Source organism: Manis pentadactyla, chromosome 9, assembly GCF_030020395.1.
Source record: "Manis pentadactyla isolate mManPen7 chromosome 9, mManPen7.hap1, whole genome shotgun sequence".
NCBI classification, from domain to species: domain Eukaryota; kingdom Metazoa; phylum Chordata; class Mammalia; order Pholidota; family Manidae; genus Manis; species Manis pentadactyla.
In genome coordinates, this window is record NC_080027.1 from 39,092,786 (window position 1) to 39,111,117 (window position 18,332).

At 52.7% G+C, this 18,332-nt stretch overlaps 1 protein-coding gene across 4 annotated transcripts in view; it reads right to left on the reverse strand.

The window, feature by feature from the left end:
• SLCO2B1 (solute carrier organic anion transporter family member 2B1) overlaps nucleotides 1-18,332 on the reverse strand; it is a 44,541-nt gene that overhangs the window by 14,758 nt on the left and 11,451 nt on the right. For 3 of the 4 annotated variants that reach the window (XR_008999207.1, XM_057507216.1, XM_057507217.1), the window contains exons 2-8: nucleotides 18,008-18,138; nucleotides 16,785-16,922; nucleotides 15,167-15,329; nucleotides 11,901-12,140; nucleotides 11,556-11,654; nucleotides 9,080-9,270; nucleotides 59-161 (exon numbers count right to left, since the gene is read on the reverse strand). Coding sequence is in view for 3 of the 4 variants with exons in the window: in XM_057507216.1 (XP_057363199.1) it covers nucleotides 59-161; nucleotides 9,080-9,270; nucleotides 11,556-11,654; nucleotides 11,901-12,140; nucleotides 15,167-15,329; nucleotides 16,785-16,922; nucleotides 18,008-18,138 (1,065 nt within the window). In the remaining variant the exon portion in view is untranslated. The remainder of the gene's footprint in view (nucleotides 1-58; nucleotides 162-9,079; nucleotides 9,271-11,555; nucleotides 11,655-11,900; nucleotides 12,141-15,166; nucleotides 15,330-16,784; nucleotides 16,923-18,007; nucleotides 18,139-18,332) is intronic. The other variant, XM_036929777.2, reaches the window with a different exon arrangement.

Genomic DNA, 18,332 nt, shown 5'->3' on the forward strand with positions numbered 1-18,332 from the left:
CTGGAACCCTGAAGCCTTCTGGCCCCACCTCCCCATAGCCTGGCCTGAGCTCACTTACCTTTGATGAACTGGATGACAGTCAGGTCTGGTGCAATCTGGGCTAATCCATCCTGCTTCCCTGGGGTCTCCCCAGGGCTCTGCTCAGAGGGGGAGTCTTCACCCTGGGAAGACACACAACCAAGGGCAGTCCACTGGGTGCCAGCCATTCTGCCCAGAGATGCTTGTGGGCTGGGGATGGGAGCTCTGCAGAGAAGAGGGTGGGGGGCTGTCCCCTCCTCAGGAGCAATAGGGGCCAGCAATGTTCCATTTGTTCTTGGCCTTACAGGTTCTTAACAAGTGGTTTTGGAAAAATAGATGAAATTCCAATGATCAAACTTTGTCATCACCATCATTAACAATGCAATCATTACCACCACTACCAAGAAAATTACCACCAGTAACCACTGTCATCATCATTATTCTCATCGCCTGAAATGCCCATCGCATCACCCACACCATCATGAATGAATGACCAATATTGTTCTTACTATTACCACTGTCCCTGTCATGGACCCCCACCAGTACGATCGTTACTATTGCCCCTGTCACCTGATCCTTCAGAATCACTAACAGCATCACGACTCTCAGAATCACCAATGTCATTCCCACCGCCTCTAACACCATCATAAACCCAGCCACTTTCTTCGCCTCCCTCAGCATCACCAGCCTCCACGTGAGGTTGTCATCGCACTGCTGCTTCAGGTACAGCACTCGTGGCTGTCACTGCCACGAGAGTCACCACAGCAGGAGCCTCCCCTGAGCTGTGCTTGCCTGGGGGTGGGGCTGCTTCGGGCCTCCGGGTCCATCCTGTCCTGTACCATCCGCTGTGACAGGAAGGGAGCTGGGTCGCGGGAGGCAAGAGGCAACACTCCATCTGCAACTCTTAGATGAGTCAGGCCACACACAGAGAGGATCGCCCCCCTCTGTGACCGCACTACGAGGTGCTCGAGGTGCTCGTGGACACCCTGAGTGTGTCCCTGCACCTGCGTGAGGATGCCTACGTGCAACTCCTGAGGGAGAGGTCTTTTTCTGGGAAAGAAAAGACTTGAGGGGACACAGTCATGGTCTTCTGGTTGTCAGGAAGAAGGAAGGAAATAATGATTAAGTAATAGTTAATGATAAATGCTTACTAAGCCCTTACATGTGCCTAGCACTGGTTTAATAACTAATGCCTTAACTCATTGAAACCTCACAGCAGCCTTATATTTTTTCAAGAGATACAACTGAGGCACAGAGACATGAAGTAACCTGCGTGGTTACACAACTAGTAAGTGGTTGGCTAGGATTTAAACCCAGACAGCTTGGCTCCAGAGCCTGTGTACTTAGCCAGTTGGCCCTGGGGGAAGGGGGAGACCTCAGGTCGTGTATCTCTCTCACACACAGGCTGGCCTGGGTCAAACCTTGTTCAGTGTCTCCCTCACCTGCTGGACTTTGAGCTCTGCAAGAGCAGGGATCATGTTTTTTTTTGTTCTCTGTTGAAGCCCTGGTGTCCTGCACAGGGCCTGGAGTGAAACAGTGGGTGTCTGGTAAATATCTAAGAAAGGGGTGCAAGCAACAGCTCTGACAGGCAGTAGGTACAGCCAATGCCAGGCTCCAGGGAGAAAATGAGAATACCAGTAAGAGATGCTCTCGTGCAGCAAGCATGCCCTCAGACTGCCAATGGCTCAGAGTGGGGGCCAAGGGTCCACCCTGAGTACTGGGAGGGCTTCGTGGAACGTGTTCCAGGCACACCAGGCCACTAGCAAGTGGGCTGGTGGCCCTGCATGCCTCTGCTCCACCCTCAGTGGGACCTGCAAAGGAAGGAGACCTAAACTCCATGAACGAGCAAACAAGCTGCAAGGTTAGGTGACTTGCTCAACATTACGCAACTGAAAAACAGCAGAACTAAGATCTAGGCTCAAGCCTGCCTGAGTAGGAAACGCATGCTTTATCCACTGAGCCCTGTGAGCCAGAGGCCCTGGTGCAAGGCTGGCAGAATTAGGAGGCACCTTGGTGGTGTGATGTGAAGGGACCAGAAACCCCATCGTTGGAATCTTATTTCTCTGCGTGAGGCACTATGGGCCCATTCATGTCCCTTAGAGCTGTGCTGTCTGATGCAACAGCCAGTAGCCAGCAGCTGCAAGTGGCCACTGAGTACTGGAAATGTGGCTAGGCCAAACTGAGATGTGCCATAAAGAAAAAATACATGTTGCATTTCAAAGACTTAGTCTAAAAAAAAAATAGAAATAGCCCATTATTAATTTTTTCATATTTATGATATGCTAAAATGAGACTAGATATAGTAGGTCAAACAAAATATATAATTAAAGTTAATTTCTTTTACTTTGGAATGTGGCTACTAGAACATTCAGAATTACATATGTGGCTCAAGCATTTCTTCTGGACATGCTGCCTTAAAGAGAATTAGAGAATCTCCTTGCGCCTTTCTCAGTCCTAATGGAGCTGTGGGAGAGCAGTGTGGGAAGGTCCTGCTTACCTGAGGAGAGGAGTGCTAGGAAAGGGGTGCTGCCCCAGGAACAGAAGGAGGAGGGCAGAGGCAGGCGGCCAACTTCCCAGCAGTCTTTATTAGGGCAGGGCAGACCCGTCCTTTAGACAGGCAGAATCCTGTGAGTTCCTTGCCTGAGGTTCACTGTCCTCATGTAAACAGTAAAAACAACAGCAATGTCATCTGCTGCCCTATGAACAATCTTACGTGGTCTACACTGCACTTTCACATCCACCACGCCAGTTAGTTCCCACAGGGGGCTGGTGGAGGGGTTATTACTGCACCCATTTCACAGAAGAGGAAACTGAGGCCCCCAAAAGGAGACGTGTCATCCAGAGATAACCGGCAGAGCAGACTCTCGAACCCAGGTCCTCTAGTACCCTGGACTCCCCCCATGTCATGCTGTGAGAAGAGCATGCAGCTTGGAGACAGGAGGGGAGGGACAGACCTTTAGGGGCTGGGGGGTCAGGGAAGCATCTAGAATATGGTTTGGGATTTGGATGTGAGGGGTGATTTGAAGCAAGGGCATAGTACAGCAGAAGGGTGGTAGTGTGGTGGTGGGAAGGGGCCTGTTGTGTGAGGGAGGTAATGGAGAAACTAGCCTGACTCTGGCCAAGAGAATCTGAGCAGGAGACAAGGGGATTAGGCTGCCAGACCTGGGCTTTCCCCTGCAGTGCGGGAGGCACCTGCCTTCCCCTGCTGCTGCCTCTGTGCTTTCCACAGGTTTCTGCCTCTCTCTTTGCATCTGTTTTGAAGACTCCTGACTCATAGGGCCCCAGAAACAGGAACATTGCGCCTCTGCTCAGAGCAGGGCGTGGAGTCCCCCCGCATCTGGGTTGTGGTTTGCCCTGGTCAGCAAGCCTGGTTACCCCTTGGGGCTGTATGCTGACTGCTGCAAGCCTGCAGGACATGGGACACTGTGTGTGGTCTGGCACCCGGAAGGCCCTGCTGTCTGCTGGGCCTCCAGGGACCCAGAAGCTGTCCTCAGAGGAAGTTGCATGTGGGGCTATGACCTCAGCCCCACGGACATGTTGTGGTTATACGCACTTTACAGGTTTCAGAATCAGTATGTGGCAGAGCCAGGGTTCACCGCATGTCTAACTCCTGCTGCTGCCCTCCCTCCCGGCCACTGTGGGATGACTCTGGGCCAGATCAGCTACCGGCCACCTCTCTTCTCTAGCCTCAGTCTCCTCCTCTGTCCAATGGGGATATTGGACTAGATCAGTGTTTTAAAAACTGGTTTTAAGCAACAGAACCCTTTCCTCAATTGAAATCTCACTCAAAAGACCGTATAAAAACCCAAAAAAGTAAGACTGGTCTGGCAGAAGTGTGTGGTCGGGTGGAGGGTTGTATGTGTGTGTGTAGGGTGTAGAAGGTCCTTAGTCTGCAGGGGAGACCTTTCCCCCATCTCCCTGTGGTGATAACCTTGGGGTTCTGTGGGTGCAGAGTAAAAACAACTCAAGCAGACCACCCCAAAGGGCCCTCCAGCCCTGATGTTTTAGGAAGCTCTGATCTGCACTAGGCCACAGAGGGGGGGCCTCTCCGCCCTTTGGGGCCAAGACTGGCTTTGCACTGATTGGTGCAGGGGGAGGTGGTGCTGGCCAAGCTCTGCACAAACTTGATCCTCTCTGGGCCTCAGTCCCTCCATCTGTAAGATGGAGAGGGAACTCGACTGGATGATGACACTAGACCTGGACCTTAGAGAGCCTAGGAGGGGTGAGGGTGGGGTCACCAGCCCTGGGTTGCCAGGGGTAGGGAAGGACACAGAAGGGCTCCCAGGCCAGCTTGGGGAGAGGATGTATGGAGGCACCTCGGACCTCACAGGGGCTGCAAGGGGAACACAAAATCCCCAGAGAACAGGGGCCCTCCATCTGGCAGGCCCTAAGTCCTGGGTTTAAGGGCCATTGACCCTGCCCAGTCCAGTCCCCATACCTGGTCATTCTCCCAGAGAAGCATGTCAAGGTTAATAACTGGGAGACAATGGGGTTCATATACAGGTGGGCCAAAACTGTAGCCATCTAGAAACATGAATTTTGGGATTCACAGAGAAAAATTCTATTTGAGACATAGAATCTTAGAATAATAGAACATAAGTACTTGAGAAGCTTTAACAATGAGAAACACAGAACTTTAAAACTGTATAATCTTAGAATCCCCAAATCTGAGAGATACCCCAGAATAACAGACATAGAGACTCCTGGGAAATATGAGCCAAGGGATAGTGACCCTAAGGGAAGGTAGCAGAGGCCAGTGGTGCCCAGAGGCTGGGCAGAGACAGGGGAGCTCGATGGATGAGGCCCTTCTCAGCCCCTGCCCAACGCAAAGGACTGGTGCTCGGGAACCTGAGGGCATGGAGGGCACAGGAGGGCTGCTGGCAGAGTGGGGTCTTACCACCATGGACAAATGAGGCCAGATGACCTGCTGGGGAGCCCATAAGAGGCCATCTTTACTCCACAGGCTCTGCAGAGCCATCTGCCAGGAGTCCTGCTGATTGTACATAGGGAGACTGAGGCCTAGAGAGAGGTGAGACCTGCCCTGGCCCACTCCTAGAAGGATGTCGGGGTGGCCACCTGAGCCGTAAGGTCACAGATACACGGACAGAGCCACAGGCAGGAAAGCAGAGCTCTGGCCCCCCCAAATGCCATCTCATGGGCATCTCCCTGGGGATTCCTAGTGCTCCCCTTCCAGCTCCACGTAGAGAACTCTAAGCACCAGCCATGGGAGAAACCTGAAATGTCATTCAGTCATTCCTCACCTGTCTGTACCTGGACTTCCTTCACTACCTGAGAGCTCCTTGGGACAGGAGCTATGGAATGTCCCCCTGTCCCCCTGTCAAAATGCTCAGGTACTCCTCCAGAGACAGGGAGCCATTTAGATGAGACATCACTGAACATGTCAGAGTTGGCAGACCTTGGCCAATCTTCTGCCCATTGTATAGAGAGGGGGACTGAGGCCACAGACTTTCTCTGGGTCATACAAACTTTATGTAACATACCACCACCTCCTGGATACCACTAAACATTGTATTAACTTCTAGGAGGATATTTAGGGGGCCCTTGAGCCTGAGAGGGGATGTTGGAAGGGACTGGAGCAAAACCTTCCCTACCTTCTCCACTTCTGCCTCCTGCCTCTTCCTACTCTCTGCAGATGATACACATCACATGTCTGGGGACCTGGACTTTCTGGCAGCAGTTCTGCCTAATGGCGCTCTTCCTCCTGGCCCACCCACCTCCTCATCAGTGGCCTGAGTGGGCTGGACCAGCCTGAGTAACTGCAGACAGACCAAGGCAGCCTTGAGGGGGCGGGGGAACAATTCCTCCCACATCAATATTTATTGCCTGAGAGCGGCTGGAAGCAGATCATCATGTTCTCAGACTTTGGTTCTTTTTAAAGAACCTCTCAGCCCCTTCTTTCCCCACTACCCGTCCCCAGCTGACAGAATGAATCCAGACAGCCAGACGGTTCACTGCTGCGGAGCCAGGGTTTCAAGGCATCACAGAGACACAGCTCTTAAAATCCAAATTGCTGCATCAGAGCCTCTTTGACTCAAGAAATCGTGCCTTCTTAGAATCCAAAGTGCACAGAATATTGCTCCAGGAATCTAACTTTGGCATCTCACACAGCAAATCAGAATGGGGCAGTGACTTGACAATTGGTGTGACCGGGCCCAGCATAGACAAGTCTCATGCTTGCTTCTGCTGCCTCTTCTACCCATGGCCCAAGGGGCTGCTCTGCTCTGTTCAAATTTAGGGCCCAGCTTGGAGATTGCCCTCACCAGCAACCCAGGCTCACTCCCCTGCCCACTCCCAACTTCTAAGAACTCTTCCCCAGTTCCGGGAATTCTATCTCATTCAAATTTTAGCCTGAGCTAGCTGGAACTGGAAAGGCCCATCTGTGGTTCCACAGTGTCTTCTTCCCCTGAAACAGTACCTGCCTCCCCCTGCCTGTGAGCCCAGCACCAGCCCAGCCCTTCGCTGTCTCTGCAATGTCCCAAGGCAGAGCAGTGCCCAGATCTGTAGTCGCCCTCCTGGACAGCTCCTGGACTCATCTCCATGCCCCACCACACTGCCAATGCCCCAGTCCCCACAGCTGTTGGGCCACAGCCATAGCTGCTTCTGCATCAGTCTCCCTGATCCCAGCTGCTCTCCGCGTACTTCCCTTGTCCCCTGCAATCCTTTCTTTGCCTAGCATCTGGTAATAGAACCATGGGACCCTCGGCTTCCCCTCCTTCCAGGGCTACCTGCTGCTGAAGCAGGCAGACAAGGCCTCTCCTATTCTGGCCCCTACTGGCTGTTCCAACATCAATTTCCTTTGGTCCCCCATGTACATACCCTTTGCTCCTGCAGGGTATGGAGGGTGGGAGGTGAGGTTCATAAGGCCTCCAGGTCTGGGGTCAGACAGACTTGGGCTTAAATCCCAGGGTTTTCAAACAGACATTTTCAGCCCTTTCTCCTAGGTCTGAGCTCTCCTGCTCTGAGAAAGAGGCCCAATCTCACATTATGGCAAACATATTCAAATGCACCAACCTGCCACATTAAATAGAATTATTCTTGCTGCAAAATAGTCGACAGGATTTTTATAAATTGTCCCTTTGAAATTAGAATTACTTAGCAACAACTAACTTAATTTATGATTGTCTGTGATTTCTCAACAATTACCTGCCTATAAAATAATAAGAAATATATATTAGACTAAAACATATATTGGCTTTTGTTGTTGGTTCCTGGTAATGAGCTCCTAAAGCTCTTGTAAAGAGGTGGTAGGAGAATCTTCTGTTCTAATATTTACTTTTTGACCCCGGTTCCTGATACAGAGCTCCTGATAATTTCCTCAGTGATGGAAACATCTGACCCCAAGCTCCTAAATCCCTTGGAATTTCCTGGGTGAGAGGAAAACATCTTTTGTTCTAATGAGGTGACTCTTGGTGGCTCCTGGATGGGGGCCAGTCACCAGAGAGACTAAGCCTTCATTAGAAGCTTGGAAATTTCAGCCCCACCATCAGGAGGGTGATGCACCCCAAATCCATGGGGACAGAAGCTCCTGCACTTGGGACCCTCCCAGACCTCGCCCTATGAATCCCTTCATCTGGCTGTTCATTGCTGGCCTTTATCATATCCTTTATTATACAATTAACTGGTAAATGTAAGTAAGTGCTTTCCTGAGTTCTGTGAACTGTTTTAGTAAATAATGGAATCCAAGGTGGAGGTTGTAGGAACCTGAGATTTGTAGCCAAGTCAGGCAGTAGTTGTGGGTAACCTGGGGACCCACTACTTGTGATTGTCCTCTGAAGATGGGGGCCCTCTGGTAGGACTGAGCCCTTACCCTGTGGGATCTGACGCTATCTCCAGGTTGATAGTGTCAGAATGGAATTAATTGGAGCACATGCAGTAGGAGCCGCGGAGAATTGGCTGACTTGGGAAGAACCACACAGATCTGGCCGCAGAAGTGCTGCGTGTGTGTGAGCCAAGGAGAAACACAGGAGCCTCGCTCCTCCACACTCCCATACTTGGGATAAGAGAAACTCTAGTGCACACATTTTCAGAATGTAATGAAATGTGTTTGAACATTAAAGAAAATTAATAAATTTAACATTAATGAGATATTATTGAGCTTCTACAAAACATTACTATTTTGTCATTTTCTCTTATATTTTAGAGCCAGTTTATTGTTTTTTAGGCCTTATGTTCTCGTGAGTCCCTGGAGAAGTTGGAGGCCCTGGGCCCAAAATCATCTCTCCTGCTCAATGGCTCTTGTGGCTCTGCCCTCTCTTACCAGCAAGGTGACCTTGGGCATATCTCTGCACCTGCTGGGCCTCAATGTCCTCCCCTGAGGAAAGACCACCTGCCTCACAAGCCAAGCAAGGGGATTCAGAGAGATTCCCCTGGGAGCAGCCTACCAGTTGTTACTTATCAGTGCATCTTTGTGCTCACTGGGCTGTGCCTGTTTTAAGGGCAGAGACCAGGTACTGAGCTCCAGGGTCTGGCCTGACACCTGACCCAGAGGAGATACTTAGTACACAACTATCCCCTTAATGTCCCTGAAAAGATGAGATTCATTTCTTCAGCCAAATCCCTTGCCCAGGTGATTTCTGCAGCTAGACTGCCCTGCTCTCTCCTTGCCCTGCTTCTACTATCTTTCCAAGTCCAGCTCAAATCCCTCCTTTTCAGAGAAGTCTTTCCAGACCCTCCCCGACCCTGCACCTCCTCCTAGCTCAGCATATTGCCCTGGCACATTTAGAATTTACAAAAAACTTTAAGTGACAAGAGAGGCAGTAAGGGTAGTGGTGAGAGTGAGAGGCATGGGCTCAGACAGGCTGGGGTTCTCATCCCCGTGCTGCCCCCGCTGGCCTGCTCACCTGGGGTGGGTCACTCCCTTCTCTGGCCCCTGACCTCCTGAGCTGTGGAAGGGGCAGGGAATATTCTGAGCAGAGCTGTTGGGGATACAATGGAGCCTGGACAGGAATGGCTCTGTAAGCTGTCAAGTGCAGTGCCCAGGAGGCGTGAAGTTTACTGCTACAAAGACGTGCAAGTGGGTGGGGACGTGGAGGAGGCTTACTTTGCTGACAGGTGAGGCTCCAACTACCGAGACCCTTCGCCGGAAGTGAAACTCGTGCTTCTCTTTGGGCATCTCCCTGGGGAAGAAGAAGTAAGGGGTGGCGGCCAGGGCCACTGCACCGGCAGAGATGAGGAAGCCCAGCCACCAGGCACCCACCCATCGGGGGTCCTTCGAGGTCAGACTGATACCACCTGGAAGAGAAGACCATGGTGATATTAGGGCCAGGAGGCATTGTCATTTCTTGGCCACCACCCTGGGACTGGCCTCTGAGATATGAAGTGGCTGGGCCAGGAGTCAGGAAACCCGGGTTCCAGTTGTGGGGCTCTGTCACTTTTGTCCTGTGTGACCTTGGGCAAGTCCCTGACCCTTTCTGGGCCTCAGCCTTTTCAACTATAAAGGCAGTGCAAGGTTGGGGACCTTGGAAATGGATTGCTGGGTCCAAATTCATTACTAAAATAACCAAGGGTAAATTATTTAACCTCTTTGTGCCTCAGTTTCCTCCTCTGTGACATCCAGGCAGTCATAGAACCTATGCCTCAGGACTGTTGGGAGAGCCATGGAGCCCAGCGCACGTGAAGCACTTGTGCTGGCACATCTGATGTGCTCTGAGTGTTTGCCCTTCCTCTGCTTCCTTCTTCTGTTACTATTGTGACTATTGCTATTAGACTGGTGGTTAGGACGGTTCTTGCGGTTCTCAGACCTGCATGATGATTGAAATCACCAGGGGTGCCTGTCAAACACACCTGGCCTTACCCAAGACCAACTGACAACTACCACAGGGTGGGGTGGGCAAGTGACAGAGGCATCTGCCCTTTTAACACGCTCCCCAGGTCTGTTAGGAGTTGATGTGCTGGGGTGCTTTCTGGCTGGAGTGCCCACAGCTCCCATCAAAGCTCTTGACCCCCAGGCTGAGCCAGGTATTTTCCTCCAATCTCCACAGCATCTGCAAATGCTTTAGGTCAATGCAGGTGCACAAGGACAGCAGCCCTGGTGTGAGGCGGGCTCCCCGGTCCCTGATCCCAAGCTCCTCCTGGACAGGACCAGGTACATAGTCAGCACTAAGCAGTTGTATCCGCCCGGCTGGGGGTGGACTTGGCTTTCGCACTAACTCCCTCCCCCACTTGTTCTTCCCCCTTCTCCTGGGCCAGGCGGGTGAGTGCTCATGCAGACATCGCCCCAACTTCACTGCTTCTCCCATGCCAGGCTGTGCCTAGTGGACATGGCCCGCCCACCCTGCGGAATCCCCCAGAGAGAAAAAGGACCAGGGTGGTGGCATGTCACAGGAACATCCCATTGGCCCCGTGGAGGTGTGGCATCTGCCAGGATGACGTCAACAGAGCTAGAAAGCACACCCCTTCCCTTGAGCCGGGGTATGTCTGGGAAGGCTAGGGAAGCCACGACTCCCAGGACTTTTCCTTCAAGGGAGAGAGGACTTACAAACAGAGCTCACACTTGGCTGCCGGGCCCCACTTTCTAGTAGGAAGGGAGGTGTTTCAGGACTGTCCCTAGTGACTTGTTCAGAGCTGCCCTGACCTGTCCTGGCTGGAGGCAACCTTGGGCAAAAGCTGAAAAACAAGAAGCAGAATCTGCTCATCCATCCATCTATCCATCCATGTGTCACCTGAAGCTTCTAGGACTTGCGGGAAAATCTCCAGGTGAAGAATGGGACTTCTGAGCAGCAGGAAGCAGAGGCATAGGCGGGGGCTCAGATCGGCTTGGGGTGACAAGCAGGCAGCTTAGGTGCCACAGAGCCTTGCTCTAAAAGAAATCCTCTTCCACAAACCCCTGAGCCAGAGCTCAGGGGCCCCACACTCCTCTGTCCTGGCTGCCTTCAGACCAAGCTTCAGTTCCGGTCCTTGTCCCACTGTGACCACACCTGGATCAGAGACTGCTGTTCCCTGAATGGCGCCCACAGCACAGGTTCCCAGATTCTGAGGTCAGAGCTAGAAGGATCCTTAGAGGTCACCCAGTACATTTCCCATCTGAGACAGGCCCAAGGTAAGTGAGACCTGCTCCAAAAGTTCCCCCCAGCCTGCAGTGTCCCTCTGTTCCACCTGAGTCTTGCTCCCCCTAAAGATGGGAGCTCCCCATGGGCCAAGAGAGTATGTGCCCCCACCTGTCTCGCCGTGTACCTGAGCCCGAGGCTGGGGGGCTGGGAGAGCTCAGGGATGGAACAAGGTGAAAAGCCATAATACCAGCAGTGACACCACCACAATTCCCTATCTGACGGCACTTTACAGCTTATCTCTGCCATCTCATTGGGTTCTGATTGCAGCTTTGGGAGGTAGACAGGACACAGAGTATCTCAAAAATGAGAAAGCCGAGGCTCAGAGAGGTTAGGAAGCATGTCCAAGGTCAGTGTGATTGCTGGGATTTGAACCTGTGTCCACAGGTTCAGTATCTCCTGTGAGACCATTAGTCAGTTAGCTAATGTCTGGTTGCCCCCTGGGGACAACTGCATGCTCTTGAGGCTCACCTTCTGGCATTCGGTCAATGTCCACATAAAGGCGCAGCATGAAGCTGCCCAGCCCATAGGCCAGGCCTGGCCCCATCAAGGTCATGGCAAACAGGATCCCTGCAACACAAAGCCTGGGTTAGGCCTCTCAGTCCCAGCTTCCCTCAGTGGTCAGTGCCTGCCAGTCTCCAAGAGCAAGAGCAGCCCATCTCCCCTGGTCAGGCCCAGGAAATTCTCCAGGGCTTCTCCAGAACTTTACTGGCCACATGAGGCAGAGGTCAGGGACTCATGCAGTCCCCTGGGGGCCTCTTGTCCTCCCTAAACCTCTCCATCCCCCAGAGCCCAAGGGGTGGGACGGGTCCTCACCAAGGTAGAGGGGTGAATTGCTGTCGTGGGCAAAGTCATCGATGTAGGAGATGCCGAAGGGCTGAATGGGCACGCAACCCACACCCAGCAGGGTCTGTGCAGCAAACATTATTCCCACCAGGGACAGATGCCGGGCCTCCTCGTAGCTGGAGCAGCTGCCGTTGGAGGGAGCTGGGTTTAGGGACAGGGCCGAGGTTGTGGGTAGGCACAGGGATGCCTTGAAATCCTGTGGCATGTCTGCTGAGAGATGATAAATGAGTTATGACAATAGCTAAGAGTTTTCTATAGGATGTACCCGATACAAGGAGCTGTTCTAGGTGCCATGCATGTAAAGCATTTGACCACTCACAGCAAACCCAGATAGGCATTTCACAGATTACCCCCGTTTCACAGATGAGGAAACTGAAGCCCAGGCAGCAGCCAGAAAGGGTAGAGCCAGGACTGGAACCCAGAGAGCCTGGCTTGGAGCCCGTGCTCTTAAACCCCTCTTATGCTGCCATTCTGAGCAGAGGTATGTGAAAGCGCCATGGCAACCATGGCTTTTGGGTGGGGTGGGGCTGTCAAAGGAGGTAAGGGTTTGCCCTGGGTCAAGAAGAACAAACAAGATTTTCCAGAAACAGAGGGCAGGGAGTGGCGCTCCACGGAGAGATCACAGCATAAGCAAACCCCGGCTTGAGAAGTTCAGCCCTCTGGCTTACCGGGGCTGAAGGCGGGAGGGGTGGGGACGGACACCGGGGCTTGATGGTCGAGTGCTCTTAAGTGTCCATGGCCCTCATTTTGGGGAGGGCTCTGTGTCAGCTTGGGACACAGAGGCAGAGTGCAGTAAACGGGAATTTCTTAATTTAGTACCAGACATTTTCTCCCTGCAGCTCACCAATATTTGGTGAGCAAATTTAAGGAGACCCTCACGCTATTATTATCCCAAATGTGCATGTGAACGTGGCCTTCTTTCTGTGGCCTGCCTCGCCCTTGCTGGGAGCCAGGGCTCTGAGGAAAAGCTCTGTGAGCCAGGGTCAAGCTTCATCCGAGACTGCCTGGGCTGAAGAGTGAGACTTTGTCAGAGGCCCACACCCCTCTGAGCCTCAGTTTCCTCATTTCTCAAAAGAGTCTCCTAGAATGAAAACTCTACAGAAATACAGAATTAAGAAGCAGAATCATTCAATAGTTCAGGGCAGTGGCTCCAGGTCATAGCACGGCTAACTGTGGGCCCCGGGAAGTCCCCCATTCTCAGAGCCAGTTTCCTCACTTGTAAAATAGGATTGTGGTCACACTTGCTCACAGGGTGGTGTACATTTAGAGTATCTGTGCACAGTGCCTACTAGATAGGACAATTATTACAGGGCTCTGTCTACTTATTCCACCTCTGTGTCCCCAGTGTCTAGCAGAGGCCTAGTGCATTAATTTAATGATAAATTCATTAATTAATGCATGAATAATGAGTGGATGAAATAGCCAGGACCGTGGGAAGAGGATGGGTGCTTGGAGGTCACTGGGTCTAGTTTACTCTGTGGACAGATGTGGAGACTGAGGCTCAGACAAGAGAAGGGCTGTGCTTGGGGGCTTATGGGGAGTCTGTGAAGAAGGTGTTGTATGGCAGCGAAGATGAAGGACGTGTGTGACCCTGCAGAAAAAGCTCTGTGAAAGCAAAAATCCTAGACAGAAATGTGAGGACTATTATTTTTCTGGGATTCCAATCAGGCCTCTTGACAGCTCTCCACTCAGGCCTAGGTAACCACTCTGCATTCTTCACACACACACTATACTTTCCCACTTTCCCATCACTGCCATGAGGCTCCCTCCACCTGAAATGCCTGCTTTCTCCCTACATAGAAGTCAAATGCCACCTCCTCCAAGGACCCTAGCCTTGAGTATCCTACCCAGGGCTCTACTGGCTCCCCCTGGCTGTCTCCCAAGGTGCTGGATTTGCCAGATGCACCAGAGCTGTCCATGCTCACTCCAGCCCGCCTTCCCCTGGGCCCTTCTCAGGGCTGCTCATATCTGCCCCATCATTCCACCCCTGGTCCTGACACCCAGTGGGATCTCCAGGGTGTGAGCTGATGGGAGGGTAAAGAAGGGAGGGTGCTCTCTGACAGCCCTCTTCCCCTGGGAAGCCTTCCATGATTCCAGGCTGTGGCATGGGCTCCTTAGGTCCCTGTGCTTCCCTCCTCACACAGCTGACATACTGCCGGGTTTTCGTTTGTCTCTGTCTCCTCTCCCAAGCTGGGAGTTTGCTGGAGACATGACCTGAGCGCCCCTGAGAGGGTCTGCAGAACTGCAGTAGGCAGCACCAAATAGGCAGCACTACATATTTGCTGGTTGGACCACCAGATGGATGGATGGATGGATGGATAGACGGATGGGTGGATGGATGGGTGTCTGGGTGGTTCGATGGATGGATGGATGGGTGGGTGGATGTATGTATGGATGGATGGATAGATGGATGGATGAATGGATGGTTGGAAGGGTGAATGGATGGTTGGATAGAAGGATGGATGAATGGTTGGATGGATGGGAGGAAGGATGGGTGAGTGGGTGGGTGGATGGGTGGATGAACGGATGGATGGGTGAATGGATGGATGGATGGTGAGTGGATGGATGGACAGATAGATAGGTGAGTGGGTAGATGAATGGGTAGATGGGAAAAGGAAGGAATGAACTGAATGCTTAGGCTGCTTGGGTCATTCTCTAAGGGATAGACAGCCATCTATCAAGTAGGCCCTCAGCAAAATGTCACTGGGTTAAACAGAGACTTCACAATTCCTATCTAAAATTCTTTCATTTTTAATTTGTTCATTCACTCACTCATCCTTTCATCAATGTCTTGGCTTCTTGTGAGAATTAAATGCATTAATACATATAAGGTGCTTAGAACAGTGTCTGGTGCATAGTAAGTAGTGTATGATACTGTTATTATTATCCCACAGACATTTCCTGAGGATCTACTACCTATCAGGCCCTTAAGTAGGCTCTGTTGTGTATTCAACCCAACTCCAAAACACAGTGACACATAGCAGGCCCTCACTGGAAGAGGCCCGGAGGGTCTCACAGCTCTGTCCCAAGACTACACCCTTTCCTACCCCCCAGGACTGCCAGAGGGACCCCCCTGGGCTGGGCCTGAGGGGGACGGTGAAGGCGGGATGGGGAGGCCTAGCAAGTGTGCTGGGAAGCTGGGCCTGTCCCGACCAGTGAGGACCTAGAGATGGGCCCTGGTGCACAGTAGTGCAGCTCTTCATGTCTGTGTCCAGGCCAGTCCCTCCGGCTCTTACCAGGGCTGGTGTGGTCGTAGCGGTAAGGCTCTGAGAGGAAGTGTGGGAGAGCCATGAGCAGGCCTGCCAGGGCCACAAGGACAGCCCCACCGCCGATCAGTCGGGGTCGGTGTACCCGGCTGCCAAAATAGCTCACAAACACAATCAGGGCTGTGTTTCCCACCTGCAAAGGGATAAGCGAACCCATTAAAGTGGAGCAGAGATCAGGACCAGAGACCAGCACCACCCTTGCCCCTGTCACCCATCTCAGTGTTCCCATCTGGATAATGGACTAGCTGGTTGATAATATAAGAATCACCTGAGTCCCTCTTAAGTATACAGATTTTGGGTCCTCCTAGGAAGGGCCTCACAGCCCCATTAGAGGAGAGAAATGCAGACAGAATGGACAAGGCTTCAAGTTCATTTCATTCTGGAAAATGGGTTGGACACCATGTTTGAACATGCAGGACAGTGGACAGTCAAGGAAAGAGTTTTCAAGTTCCCAGAACATCGTGAATAACAGAAACAAATAGAGTCTAAAGCCAGAGGACTAAGGCTTAGAATTTCAAGACTTAGAATCAAAATCCTAGGATGTGGGCACTGGAGAGGGCTCAAGAGTTTGCAGGAAAGAGACAGGTCTGCTGTCAGAAGCTGGGGTGGGCACCCCAGTCCACTGCTTACTGGCTGGTCACCATGGGCAAGATATGCACCCCCTGAGCCCCAGGCTCTTTGCTTGTTGAGTAGGGTGGCTTCAGCAGAGGGGTGGTGGGAGGGCTGACCCTGGGAAGGACAGTCCTTCTCCATTTTATAGATGGGACACAGAGGTCCAGAGATGGAGAGTAACTTGCCCAAGGTTCCAGAGCCAGGTAATGACGTTCCCTTCCCACCTCTGAGATCTGGAGGTGGGGTCTGAGGAATACCTAGGGTCACTGTTAGGCCTTGGGTTGGGAGAAATGTGACACATCACCCAAGGGGGAGAGAATGCACAGAATTCTGCTGGAGTTGGGTGGGGAGAGAAAGAGTATTCTCTGGACAACAGCCTTCTCTGAGGGTGGCATAGCTGGTGGGGAGGGGCTGAGCACAGCCTGACTCTGGCCCCCAAATCCACCCAAACCGGCTGTCCTTTCTGCCTTCTTCGTTGCTTGGCTGTTGCCCCAGAGGCAGCAATGCTGGGCAACTCTGAAGATGACACTCTGTGCTGTGATATCATTCCATCCACCAACAGCCCAAGGTCCCAAGGTTCTGCCCTAGATTAATTTAAACCTCTCTCATCACTATTGAAGTGACTTCCTCTGATTCCTTCCTGGACAGGCAAAAGCCAGGAACCTGAGATGGTAAAGGAACCAAAGGGAGAGTGGTGGGCATGGAAACTGTGGCTAGCTCTAAAATACTGCACATCCCCATCAGAGAGCCCCCAAGGGCAGGAACCCAGTGCTCTGACATTACAGGGAGGGGGAGGTCTCTTCTTGGCCTTGTCCTAACACATGGTGGCCAGTTTCTGGGCCAGGACACTGTGGAAGGAGCCGTCTAGGGAGATCATGGGGACAGAGTGGTGACAGGTGCTGCCTGCAGGCCCTGGGAGGGGAAGGGTTATGTTGGGGGTAATAAGAAGTTGGGTGGGAAGGTGGGGGGCCAGTACCTCATTGAAGGCCGCTAGCAGTCCCGAGGTCTGGCTGGAGAGGCCGAAGCGTTTCTCCACTGTGGAGATGGAGCTCTTGAGGTAGCCGGAGATCATGAGCTGCGTCAGCTGCAGCAGGCTGTGGCACAGGACGAAGAACTGCCGGAGGGGCCACAGGGACAGCAGTGGGCCAGGGCCAGGGAGACAGGTGGGAGGCAGTGGGTGGGGGAGACAGGCAGTTGGGGAAGGCAGGGAGGAGTGAGGTCGAGAGAGAGAAGCAAGGAATAGAATGGGGGAACAGAGTCGGAGGAGCCAGACGTCCAGGAGAGAGTAAGGGAGGGAGCGTCACCAACAAGAGGAGAGAGAGGGAGTTATTGGAGCTGCCATGGCTTCTCACACAAGCCTAAAAATGAGAAAAGCTGTGCCCAGTACCCTGGGAGCCCTAAGGACTACCTGGGACCCACATGGCTGAGAGCAGGGTCTACATGGGCTGAGGGTGGTGGGAGCCTACTCTGACCTGCAGAGCTCCCCCGGGGCTGCCCTGGGCCTCCCTCCCCCTCCAGCATGCACTTCCTCCAGAAGGATCCCAGATCCTTCTCGGCACCACCCTCCCCTAGAGCTCCCCCAGGAGACCACCTGCCTCACCAAATCCGCTGCTGCCCCCCCACCCGCCCCACAAACATCAGGGCCTGCCTCCTGCTGAACTGACAGGATTTTTAAGAGAAGAAAACCTTGCTTCAAAGAATTAAAATATAGGGTGTTTATGCCAGAGCTTAATAACATTTATTGTGCTCTTCTGAGTCTTAGTTTCCTGATGTGTGTGATGAGGATGGCACCCCTGCCTCCTGGTGACTATGAGAACTAAATAAGGTCATGTGGGGTGGCACTTGGCACAGGCCTGGCATCTGGTGGATGCGTGGCTTGGTTTGGGGCTGCCCATGGTGGAGCCAGAGCTCCCAGGATTCATACAGATTCAGGATCCTTGGGGTCCTTGTCTTTCCCTTGAGGGAAATGACAGGCAAGGAGGCTGCTCTCGCACTGTGCACAGAGCAGCCCCTCTTTCCTCTCTGGAAGGAGAGAACAGGTGCCTGAAGCCAAGCTAAATGCCTTCATAAACTGTCCCTCTGATCCTCACAGCCACCCATTCTACAGAAGAGAAAACAGGCTCAGAGAAAGGCAGCAACTTGCTTGGCATTACGCTCCAGTAAGTGGCAGAGCCTTCTCTGCTGGGCCCCGAGAGGTACCTTAATGCTGTGGAACACGCTTGGCTGTGAATCCTGAGCATTCGGACAGGTTTTGCCTCTGGGTGTGTCTTCTGTGCCCATTATGGCTTTGGGGTCCTTCTCTGGCATCTGGGGCTCCTCATTCACGGGCCCTGTGGGACAGCCAGCCAGGGTGAGAGTGGAGTTGGCATCCCAGAGAAAGGCACTGACCCAGGTAGCCCCAGGTGACTCAGGGTTGGTGAGAATCTGAGAGTTGAAGCACCTTCACCTTCCGGAGCCGCAGGTGCTGGAAAAGCCCTTCCTAAGGGTGTGTGTTCCATGTGCCCTTGCTGCTGGGTCCTGCCTG